At 37.5% G+C, this 10,052-nt stretch overlaps 5 protein-coding genes and 1 non-coding gene across 7 annotated transcripts; 4 read left to right on the top strand and 2 right to left on the bottom strand.

Moving 5' to 3' along the window:
- Window positions 1–1,426: 1,426 nt before the first annotated feature.
- Window positions 1,427–4,274, bottom strand: LOC108568709 (zinc finger protein 2 homolog). Of its 2 annotated transcripts, none has more exons than XM_017929945.1 (8): window positions 3,988–4,274; window positions 3,388–3,918; window positions 3,245–3,331; window positions 2,992–3,181; window positions 2,570–2,918; window positions 2,325–2,520; window positions 2,102–2,269; window positions 1,427–2,036 (listed from the first exon to the last, which is right to left on the bottom strand). In XM_017929945.1, the coding sequence occupies exons 1-8, from the start codon at window positions 4,162–4,164 to the stop codon at window positions 1,494–1,496; spliced, it is 2,241 nt and encodes a 746-aa protein (XP_017785434.1). In that variant the 5' UTR covers window positions 4,165–4,274; the 3' UTR covers window positions 1,427–1,493. The 2 variants fall into 2 exon arrangements, with proteins under 2 accessions (XP_017785434.1, XP_017785435.1); XM_017929946.1 differs by having other exon boundaries at window positions 2,570–2,915.
- A 186-nt stretch (window positions 4,275–4,460) lies between these two features.
- Window positions 4,461–5,517, top strand: LOC108568711 (uncharacterized protein DDB_G0287625). The gene is made up of 4 exons (XM_017929948.1): window positions 4,461–4,656; window positions 4,712–4,807; window positions 4,867–5,329; window positions 5,396–5,517. Exons 1-4 carry the CDS (start codon window positions 4,586–4,588, stop codon window positions 5,492–5,494), a joined length of 729 nt encoding a protein of 242 aa, XP_017785437.1. The 5' UTR covers window positions 4,461–4,585; the 3' UTR covers window positions 5,495–5,517.
- Window positions 5,477–6,725, top strand: LOC108568710 (deleted in autism protein 1 homolog). Its single transcript, XM_017929947.1, has 3 exons — window positions 5,477–6,006; window positions 6,056–6,350; window positions 6,406–6,725. The coding sequence occupies exons 1-3, from the start codon at window positions 5,491–5,493 to the stop codon at window positions 6,708–6,710; spliced, it is 1,116 nt and encodes a 371-aa protein (XP_017785436.1). The 5' UTR covers window positions 5,477–5,490; the 3' UTR covers window positions 6,711–6,725.
- A 30-nt stretch (window positions 6,726–6,755) lies between these two features.
- Window positions 6,756–8,908, top strand: LOC108568667 (EF-hand domain-containing family member B-like). The gene is made up of 9 exons (XM_017929873.1): window positions 6,756–6,835; window positions 6,890–7,238; window positions 7,293–7,422; window positions 7,476–7,658; window positions 7,713–7,935; window positions 7,989–8,181; window positions 8,233–8,310; window positions 8,491–8,663; window positions 8,717–8,908. Exons 1-9 carry the CDS (start codon window positions 6,788–6,790, stop codon window positions 8,906–8,908), a joined length of 1,569 nt encoding a protein of 522 aa, XP_017785362.1. The 5' UTR covers window positions 6,756–6,787.
- Window positions 8,909–9,041: 133 nt separating this feature from the next.
- Window positions 9,042–9,113, bottom strand: Trnaa-cgc. Its single transcript has one exon. It is a non-coding gene; the product is annotated as a tRNA-Ala (tRNA).
- Window positions 9,114–9,300: 187 nt separating this feature from the next.
- On the top strand, window positions 9,301–9,911 carry LOC108568675 (DNA-directed RNA polymerases I, II, and III subunit RPABC2). Its single transcript, XM_017929880.1, has 2 exons — window positions 9,301–9,371; window positions 9,431–9,911. The coding sequence occupies exon 2, from the start codon at window positions 9,454–9,456 to the stop codon at window positions 9,847–9,849; it is 396 nt and encodes a 131-aa protein (XP_017785369.1). The 5' UTR covers window positions 9,301–9,371; window positions 9,431–9,453; the 3' UTR covers window positions 9,850–9,911.
- Window positions 9,912–10,052: the final 141 nt, after the last annotated feature.

Below are 10,052 nucleotides of genomic sequence, written 5' to 3'. Positions count from 1 at the left end.
ATCTCGATTTATGTGATAATACAATAATATACACATTATTATATAATAATTATTAAATAATATAAATGAAATGAAAATAAAGGTAAACGAAGAAGAAAAGGAATTTAAAAAATGAACAACAAAAGAGACGAACACTTAATTTTGGAATGTTTAGACAATCAGTAAAATACATTCGTTTTTGGTTCTTTGCTTATCGTCGTCTGTCTCATTCACGTTCCTTGGCTAAGTTTTCATGGAATCTCGTTAATTTACAGAGAAAGACTCTAAAAAAATTATATGATGACGTCGTCAAACGTGACCTTAATTTTACGTAATCGTTCTATTCCTTAACGCATGCAAATCATGATGCAAATTGTCAAATGTCAATCTTGGAAATTAGTCATCTCTGACAATAAATAGCGAGTTTCAAATATTGCCATTGCTGGCAATAATAAAAATTCTATGGAGAATTTTATACAATCTCGTATTAACGAGAAACAAAAACCAAACATAAAAAAAAACTTTGGAATGCATCAATCATTTTGTAAATTGATTCTTCAGTTTCAATGACTTTGACGTCTTCAAATTTGACAAGTGTTAAGTTTTGTAATAGTTTTAGCAATTGCGTTTGCTTCTCGTTGATTTAATTTATTGAATATGTAATATAAACAAATATATATATATATATCGAATGTTATTACTTTAAAATTTTATTGAGAAAACAAATGATGAATAAAAGAAACCAGAATTTATATTATCTATATATATTTAAGTAAATATATTAACAGAGAGAGAGACATGTGTAATAAGAAAAGTTTGTTTTCTGTGTGATTTATTTACGTACGATCAGACCATCAAAAGAAAAATATATAAATTAATATTAATATTTGGTGTTTAAAACAACTTATACGAATCAAAAAAAAAAGGAAGAAAGAAAGATGACAAAATATATAAGTAAATACTAAAAAGTAGAGGTTTGATCCTAGTCTCTCCCACATATAGACAATCCCCTTCCGAAATCTAAAGAATTTAAGCTAAAAAAAATAGCGAGCAAAAAAAAGTAAAATTAATAAGTAACTATATAAGATACGTATCAAGAATTTTGAGAAAATATGAATCGTAGTAATGAAATGTGTATGCACGAGCAAAGAAAGAGAAAAAAACGTTTCCTGTTTGTTTTCGTTTCACCGTTCCAATTTTGTTGGTATTTATTTACATGTATATTTATGGATAGCAATAAAAAAATTCGTCGAAAGAACAGACTTATTGTGTACATTGAGATCGAAACGATTATGTATTTATTCTAATAAAACCACTTATGCAAAATTATAAAATTTGTATGATTTTTATTTACACTTACCCTTGTTGCTATGGTAATTAGATCACATATCTGCTGGATTGATTGAAGAGAGCAGAAATAAAAAATTGTGTTACTCTTTATATATTTATTTTCAATTCAAAATATGTCCTTAACAAAGTGTTACAATAAATCGATGACGGACTCGTATGAAGCGTTAGAAGCTCTGATAGTGAAACTGTTCACTGGTAGTTACTGTGAAGGTACTAGAGGTGGGTGTGGCCGTGTAGGCGTGGAATGTGCTCTGCTCCGGATGATCTTTGGGTTTCTCGGGTGAAAACTGCTGCAAATCGACAACGGTGAACTGAGGAACAACACTTCTACTCTGCACTTCATCGACCAACTGCTCCTGATTGCTAGAATGCCCTTCTTCTTGATGCGTCGCGTCCTCCAGATCGTCCTTGTATTTCGCGCTCATCTTGAACTTGACCGGCGTCAGATCGGTGGTGGCCACCACCGGCTCCACCCGATGACCGCCCTTTAAATCGGGCTGTATTTCCATCCAATGGCCAGTGGTTTTCCTGTGCGTCTTCAATTGTCCCGATTGGATGAATCGAGCTGGACACACCCCGCACGCATATGGACGTGATCCGGTGTGCCGTCGCATGTGCAGCGCAAGATCATTGGACTGAGTGAAGGCACGCCCACAGAGGTTGCACACGTAAGGCCTCTCCCCAGTGTGGACTCTTGTGTGCCTCAACTTAAAAAAGAAAGCAAGCATTAAGCAATACATTAAAAATGGTTAATAAATGCAATGGCACATACCAATTTGTTGCTCTTGTTAAACGATTTACCGCATAAAGTACATAGGTAGGGTTTCTCTCCAGAATGCGTTCGCTCGTGGCATTTTAGATCGTGCGATCTTGGAAAACCTTTGCCGCACTGTTTGCACTTGTACGGCCTCTCTCCCGTGTGCCTACGCATGTGCACGATCTGCAAATAATGACTTAATTGAGTATCTAGTATATACTCATCCCGTATTATTTACCATGTTACTGGAATTATTAAACTCTTTGCCGCAGTAGATGCACAAATGCAATTTGGCATTATACTTTTGTCCAGTGTGTGTCCTTTGGTGCGTCTTCAAATTGTCTAATCGATTAAACGTTTTACCGCACTCCGTGCAAACGTGCCTCTTATCCTGCTGAAGATGGATCTTAATATGCCGCGCAAGATGATCCGATCTGAAAAAAATATCTATATAAGAACTGCCTCGCAATTAGGGCAAATTACCTTTTAAACTCCTTCATGCAAACTGAACACTGCAGCATCTCCGTGATGGTGGGCATGTGCTGCTTGAGATGCCTGATGAGATGCTCTCCTCGGCTGAAAGTTTTTTTACAGACGGTGCAGGTGTACGGTTTGTTGATGTGATCTTCCTCGTTGTGCTTATCCAAGAAATCTTGCGTTGCAAATGATTTATCGCACTTGTCACATTTGAAGATTAGCACGGCCCTGTGCAGCGTCATGTGCCGGGTCAAATGGTTAGTCCGAGAGAATTTCGTATTGCATACGTGGCATTCGTGACACTTGGCTCTCTTCTTGATCGTCTCCTTCATATCATCTACAACCTCTTCTTCTACTAAAAAACATAAATAGTACAGTTTACGACCTTACAAGCTTTTGAAATTAAATAATCATGATCGTAAGCTCACTTTGTATTTCAATTTTAGGAGTCAACACGTCCTCCTCGTTCATAGATGAACTATTCTTAACGAATTCGCTCAATGGAGTATCGCTATCCTCGTCGTCATCCTCTGCGATTCCATGTTCGCTGCTCATGTGGTGATCGAAGCTCTTCTTGTATTTGAACTTTCGATCGCAGAATTCGCATTCCATGATTTTCTGCAAAATCAATCCTCATTAAACAAACTATGCAACCCAATTTTCACGAGAAAAAAAACGCACTTTTCCGTTTTTCTCCTCATACACTTCGTGTGTCGTTTCCATGTGCTTCTTCATCATCGACGCCTTAGAAAATGTCTTACTGCAGATCTGAAATGGCAGATTGTTTAATAAAAAGAAAGAAAACATTATATTCGCACTCTTACGCTGCAAGAGTTGCCGCTTCCTTGACCACCATGCTTTCTCATATGAATCTTCAAACCTATTTTCGAGTTAAAAACTTTCTCGCACTGCTCGCACTCGAACGACGTAGCAAAGTTCTCCGGTGACGGTTCCATGGTTTCATCTATATAATTATCAGCTTCATTGTCCATGCCATCTTCCACCTCATTCTTAACCACCAAAATGCTCACTTCATGATCTTTTTTGTGCTCCATCAGCTTCTCCACACTATCAAAATTTATATTGCAATGCTCACACAAAGTCTGATGGGTTTTCATATGCTCCTCCAGCTTCTGATTAGATTTGAAACGTTTATCGCAATGCAAGCAAGTATCCATTACATTGATCAAATCTTGCCAAGATGAGCTTGATGCAATATCATCTGTGGTACCACTGATAGAAGCCCTAAGTGTGGCATCAGATTTTTCACACAGTTGTTTGAAGTCAAAAGCAATGATCACCTTCATTTCACACTGCAAACACAGAGCTGCTGGTAACCCATCTCCACTTTCAATCTACAAAACAAAAAAAAAGAAGAAAACTATGAGTAAAATAAATGCTAAAAGGATAAAAGATTCTCCAACTTTAATATCTGAACAGGCCATGATCATTTGAGCCAAGTGAGTGTGCTGCTGCACCACCTCTTTGCTAGTCGCATCATCTTCGTCTTCGCCTCCTGCACTTGTGAACAGTTGCCGTATTTCGCCGGCAACACACATGCATGATCTGCACAGTTTATCCATTTTCATTTTCGTGCCCATCTGCTTCAATCAACACTAACTTCCATTAAACATTTCCAATATAAATCTCCCACTTTCCGATAATAAAAATAATGCACTATTTACAAATCGTACTCCCACTGACAGTGCTGACAGCTGTCACTTTCACTGACACCAACTTCACAACACAACAGAAAGTAGACTAACAGAAAATATAATTTTACAGATTTAAATCATTAATTATAATTAATTTGGATCATTTTGAATAATGAACATATAATTGAACTGGTTATATAACTATAATTAAATCGCATTTACAAAGTTGTGTCAAGTATTGCCAAACCTGTCAAACTAACATAACCAAGCATAACAACATAACCTAAATTAACAATACATTTTGGATACATTATTTTTTCCGCCTTGTTTTTATTAATTTCCTTAAAGTGAGCGAAAAATAACGTAAATGGGAAAATATTCGAGTGACTCGGATTATGATAAGAGAAAAAAATCGTACAAAAGTAGTAGCAGGCGACGGTACGTTCGTAAATTATTTAAGTTATTTTTTTAACTATTGTTTCTTTATTTGCAGATCTATCTCCAGTAGTTCAAGTGATTCAGATTCGAAAAGTCGAAGAACAAAAGCAAGACACAGGTCGAAAAGTAAAGATAGATATAGTAAATCAAGGTAAGTGTACTTGTTCAAATTATTTCAGTTTTATAATAATTGTTTTTTTTTGTATAAAGTGGAATCAAGAGAAGTCGTAGCAGATCCAGACAGAGGTCTTCAAGATACAGAGGTGCCAAGGAGCGACGCACCTCTAGGTCTCGAGATAAGTACAGATCAAGGAGATCTAGATCCAAATCATACATCAAGGAGTATGTGAGCAAGAAAAAACGTAGTAGTGATTCAGAGAGTGATTCCAGTAGTTCAAAGGATCAGAAACGCTCTAGTAAATCATCAAATAGTTCAGTTGATAAGAAGTTACTTAATAAGAGTCAGTTGAAACCTGTGGAAGAATCCTTGCCTGTTGTTGACATTAAGACTCTTGACGAGATAAACACAGATACTTTTAACCCTAAACCATTTAATTCAAGTGCAAAGAAAGTAAATCATAATATTGTCATTGATTTAAAGAAACAGATTATCAAGGTGCCAGAGGTTCAAGATACAGTTGGAAATGAACCAGCAAGCATATTCCACCATAGTGTAAGTTGTAGAATATTAATTGAAAAGTAACATTTATAATTATGATTGTAATTTCTTTGTTTGTAGTTGTTTCAGAATGAGGAAGTGAGGATTGAGAAGTGGGTTAAGGAGTTATACAGTTATAGACAGAAGGCGCTCCAGCAGGGCATTAGTTCGAGAAAATGATAAAAGTTTCTTTTAGTTTAGTGGTTGTGATCGTCGCGATTTTAATTTGGTTCATTCGCGTGGATGAACCGATTTCCAAGCACACAGATCTGGAGAAATGCCCGTTCTGCTATGGCCGCGGCTACTGCAAAACGATGGACAGTTTGCGGTTAAGGTTTGAATCGTTCGGCGAATCCGTGAACAATATGTTCGGGGTTAAAAACGTTCTCTTTACCAAAGATGGGGTCGTGCTGAAGAAGCTCGGTCATGATAAGGAGATCGACGAATTGGATGCAGTTATTTGCACCAATCACGGCTTACTGCGCGGCTGTGATTTAGGATCGATTCAATCGACAATCGATTATCGGAAAGCGATTCGACAGTTGCTGAAAGAGTTCGTGGCCAACATCAAGGTTTGCCCTAATCCGGATCTATTTTTGGAACACGTCGAGTATTTGATGGACGATGATGCGGATTTCTATCAAAAAATATGGATGTTTTTGATGATCAATCCGGAGCCTATAATCTTACAGGTCGTTTTTCAATTTAATCAATCTATTGTTTACTGATTATGACTTATAGTTATTGGACGGGACCGGAAAATCGGCGGTACCCAAATATTTTGGAGCATGCGGCCGATTGGTGGCTGTGGAGGATGCCGGAAAACCGTTGAACGATTTCAAAGATAGCCGATGGTTAGATCGCCTCAATCTCGCATTACAACTTCTGTTAGCAGCGAAAAGCCTCACCGAAGATCATCCCTACTTCAGGTTCTACTTAACAGATGTCTCACCAGACAACGTGGCAGTTGACGATAATCTGAACTTGAAGATCATCGATTTGGAAAACCTCATCATTGTTAATAAAGATGAAAGCGGTAAGAGGACAATCATCGCCATATCTCCTGTTTTGCATGTTTCGTTTTGTTTAAGGCTTGAAACATCATCATAGCGAGGTGTTCAACTTCGACGGATTCGCCTATTCAGAGGAGGAGGTCTGCAGCAGTTCCATCAGCGACCACAACTATTACGCAATCTGTAAATTACTTATATCCAAGAAAGCCGAGTGGCCTATGATGAACGGGGGACTTCTGCATAGCATTCCCCAGGAAATAGCTACAGCCCATCCCGAGTTGGAAACGATGATCCAGCTGTGCGTAGAACCTGTCCAGAATTTTACCAGATTTGAAGTTGCCGATGATCTCATTGATTTGTTCCAAGACATTCTTAACCAATAAACTTTTATCGCCTTAGCAATCATTGTTTTATTTATTTGTTCTGACATTTAATCGGGTGACGTTTTATTTCACGAATTATGGCTTACCTTGGAAAATTTAAAGATAGAACACCAATAATATGTCCGGTAAGCTAAATATAACTCTGTTTATTGAATTTGCATTTATTGTTTTGCGTTGAGGCCGGAGTGCCGTGCAAAGTCGATGGATCGATGCGCGAATGCTTGCGCAATTATCCGACAGATGACGCTATCGTTGCGGTTCTCAATCAGGCGGGGCTTAAACGGGTGGAGCCGGAGCCGAGACATCAACGAATGGAAAATGTGCGACATCGCGGCGCGTATCAATTGACACGCCCCATTTTGAATCCGCCAGATGAGACACGATATCAGACGCTGGTGAGAGATCTCCGAGAAACGGTACTTGCCGATTACTGGAACAAAGAGCTAGGAAGAGGACGCGATCCAACCGGGGGATTACCCAAAGGCATGGACCCTGGAAACACCACTTTTGGAGATAAAATCCTACATGGTAAATAGAATAAAACAAAATAAAGCATTTAACTTAAATTATGTAGCAAATTAGATGTTACCATGAAGGAGTTGATCAATCCGCCGAAATCAACCTACGAAATACAATTCGAAACAAATGAGTTTCACAACATGTACAAGAAGTCTCACAACGATTACTACCCAGGCGAAAAGATTAATCGCAAGTATACTTAACTCTCATTCATTTGATATTTTCTAATACGAAATAATCCTAAAGTTACGTCAAAGAATCGTACGATCCGACTCGTCGTTACGGTATGAAAACCAGGTTCGATCCGCGTGGAATTTACGCCAAATGTGCCTTGACCAGTCTCAATTCTGAGCCGATAGTCGCTGTTAACCGGGTACATGCGGATACAGTGGAACGCACCAAATTTCAACTGGGCAAATGTTTGATGCCGTAAGGATATCGGTAAACTGAGTTAATTTCTAGATTTAATCCTGCAATTTTCAGTATTGGAAACTCAAAAGTCGTGCCCCAGAATTTCACCTACGGTAAGAAGTACAATCTTCCTTTTCATTGCGTCGAAGAGCTGATGAAACCCGATCTGGAACCGTCTTTGTTGAAGAGGGATCTTCGAAAATGGATGCACCATTTGAACCGAGTTCGATGCTTCCTGAGGAAACATCCCACTGATTTGAAGGACATCATTGAGTTGTGCAGGTCGTTTGATGAAGTTAATAATGTCAATATTGTTACAATCGAGATGATAATTCATCTATTTTGCAGGAGCAAAATGGTTGGCTGGATTTCGCTCTTGTTTACGATATATTGAAGAGGAACCAGATCGTAGTCGAAGCGTCTCTACTTTTACCGCTGCTCGAGCTCTTCGGGTTACATAAGGAGGGAATGGTGGAGTTTACTGCTCTCATCAATTTCCTGGATCCGCAGGAAGAATTGCCTAATTTCGGAACATTTGATGGTATATAACTATCATCGTCAATTCATGAAATCATTGAAACATCTTTTATAGATGGTGTCAGCGTCAATTCGCATTATTTGACGACAAATCAAGCTGCTGTTTTGGACTGCTGGAAGATGGATAACACCAGTGAGTATATAAAACCTGTCAGTAATTATAAATGTCATGTTATTTGAGACTACTTTGCATGACGCTTTCCAAGTTACTTGTCATGTGCTTCATCACTATCTTATTATTGCAGTTTTTTTAATTTTGACGTTACGTTGACATTTCTATTATAAATTAAATGATATTTTAAATTAATTATAGATGAAAGAATAGCAGGAGTACCATCCAGGAGACTGGACATGGATGTCGTTGCTCTTCATCCATCGCAAAGTAGATTTGAGGAATGCAATTTGTCCTACGAGAGCAACGCTGAAACCTTGCTCAATCCCAGCATCTTCTCCAATTACCAGTTGACTCACAGAGATTTTTTTCTGGTAGAAAATTGCATTAATTGTATCCACAAATTAATTGCAACTTATCTTCGTAGCCTAGGGAACCACAGTATCTTCAAAAACTGTTTGAAATCGCCGGCTATCAATTTCCGAATGACACCTTTCAAAAACTGTGGGATCTCGGCGTGGTCCACGACAAGACTGGAAAAGTCTGCATAGACACCTTCAGGAATCTTCTCAAACGCACAGCTCCCATTGACATTGTTGACCGACCTCTCGGAGAATAGTTTTTCGAATAAAAACATACACTAAATTTAAATACTATTTTGTATTTTTTTGTATTTATTTTATTCTTTACTTAATTTATTTGCAAATTCAATAATTAAATCTATAGTGAAAGGAATAACAAAAGCATACATTTGGAGGAGCTGGGATTTGAACCCAGGACTTTCAGCATGCGAAGCAGACACTCTACCACTGAGTTACACCCCCTATATAATATTGTTGATTAAAAATAAATTAGATGTTTCAACATATTATTTAATTTACATTTCTTATAATTGATTTATTAACATGTATATACAGTAAATTACAATAAAAATAATCGAATTTTGGCGGGAAAATCTAGTCCATTGCCTCTTATAAAATTGGGGATATTTTCATTATTTATGTTGGTACACTTGAGTATATATTTGACAACCTGATGCGTAACTAACCAAAACTCACATTGTTATTCACTTTGGGATATAGGTTAGTTGTGTTTTTGTTTGTGATTTTCGTGAAATATTAATTATTTTTATTTTTTGTAGTTGTGTTATATATTGTCTTAATAATGGCCGATGAAGAATACGATGGTGACGATGTTGGTGATGACTTCGATGACGATGTAGAGGATGATAACATTGAAGAGTTGGAGCAGCAGGAGGAGGAGGGTGATAACATTGATGTTTTAAATCCAGGACAGGCTGGTGGAGGTGTTCCAAAGAACAAGAGGATCACAACAAAATATATGACAAAGTATGAGAGAGCCAGAGTGTTGGGCACCAGGGCTCTGCAAATCTCCATGTGTGCCCCAGTCATGGTTGAGCTTGATGGAGAAACTGATCCTCTGCAGATTGCCATGAAAGAATTGAAGCAAAGGAAGATTCCGATCATTATCAGGAGGTATTTGCCAGACAACTCATATGAGGATTGGGGCATTGATGAGCTGATCATCATTGATCATTAGACTATATTTTGTATAATGTATTATTTTACTTAGAATTAAATAAATATGTTTTTTTTATATTAGTTATATCTTTTAATTCTGTCTTGTGACATTACATTTCATTTAATGTTGGGTTATGTTTCTTTATAATATAAAAAAACAATCTGTAACTTGATAACAAACATCAAGTAGGCTTTGTATAGTCAAGTAAATTGTGTTATATG

Source organism: Nicrophorus vespilloides, unplaced genomic scaffold, assembly GCF_001412225.1.
Source record: "Nicrophorus vespilloides isolate i.1.1-1 unplaced genomic scaffold, Nicve_v1.0, whole genome shotgun sequence".
In the NCBI taxonomy this organism is placed as follows: domain Eukaryota; kingdom Metazoa; phylum Arthropoda; class Insecta; order Coleoptera; family Silphidae; genus Nicrophorus; species Nicrophorus vespilloides.
Note: the sequence above shows the minus strand (reverse complement) of the source record. Positions and strands in the feature narration are given on the sequence as shown.

Bases quoted from the DNA above. Each gene is read 5' to 3' on its own strand.
- LOC108568710 (XM_017929947.1), top strand. From the start codon at position 5,491: ATGATAAAAGTTTCTTTTAGTTTAGTGGTTGTGATCGTCGCGATTTTA. The intron at 6,007-6,055 runs GTCGTTTTTCAA...TATGACTTATAG, and splicing joins CGGAGCCTATAATCTTACAG to TTATTGGACGGGACCGGAAA. The intron at 6,351-6,405 runs GTAAGAGGACAA...GTTTTGTTTAAG, and splicing joins TGTTAATAAAGATGAAAGCG to GCTTGAAACATCATCATAGC.
- LOC108568675 (XM_017929880.1), top strand. From the start codon at position 9,454: ATGGCCGATGAAGAATACGATGGTGACGATGTTGGTGATGACTTCGAT.
- LOC108568711 (XM_017929948.1), top strand. From the start codon at position 4,586: ATGGGAAAATATTCGAGTGACTCGGATTATGATAAGAGAAAAAAATCG. The intron at 4,657-4,711 runs GTACGTTCGTAA...CTTTATTTGCAG, and splicing joins AAAAGTAGTAGCAGGCGACG to ATCTATCTCCAGTAGTTCAA. The intron at 4,808-4,866 runs GTAAGTGTACTT...TTTTGTATAAAG, and splicing joins GATAGATATAGTAAATCAAG to TGGAATCAAGAGAAGTCGTA.
- LOC108568709 (XM_017929945.1), bottom strand. From the start codon at position 4,164: ATGGGCACGAAAATGAAAATGGATAAACTGTGCAGATCATGCATGTGT. The intron at 3,182-3,244 runs GTGCGTTTTTTT...TTGATTTTGCAG, and splicing joins ATGAGGAGAAAAACGGAAAA to AAAATCATGGAATGCGAATT. The intron at 2,919-2,991 runs GTGAGCTTACGA...TATGTTTTTTAG, and splicing joins TCCTAAAATTGAAATACAAA to TAGAAGAAGAGGTTGTAGAT.
- LOC108568667 (XM_017929873.1), top strand. From the start codon at position 6,788: ATGGCTTACCTTGGAAAATTTAAAGATAGAACACCAATAATATGTCCG. The intron at 6,836-6,889 runs GTAAGCTAAATA...TTTTGCGTTGAG, and splicing joins GAACACCAATAATATGTCCG to GCCGGAGTGCCGTGCAAAGT. The intron at 7,659-7,712 runs GTAAGGATATCG...TGCAATTTTCAG, and splicing joins CTGGGCAAATGTTTGATGCC to TATTGGAAACTCAAAAGTCG.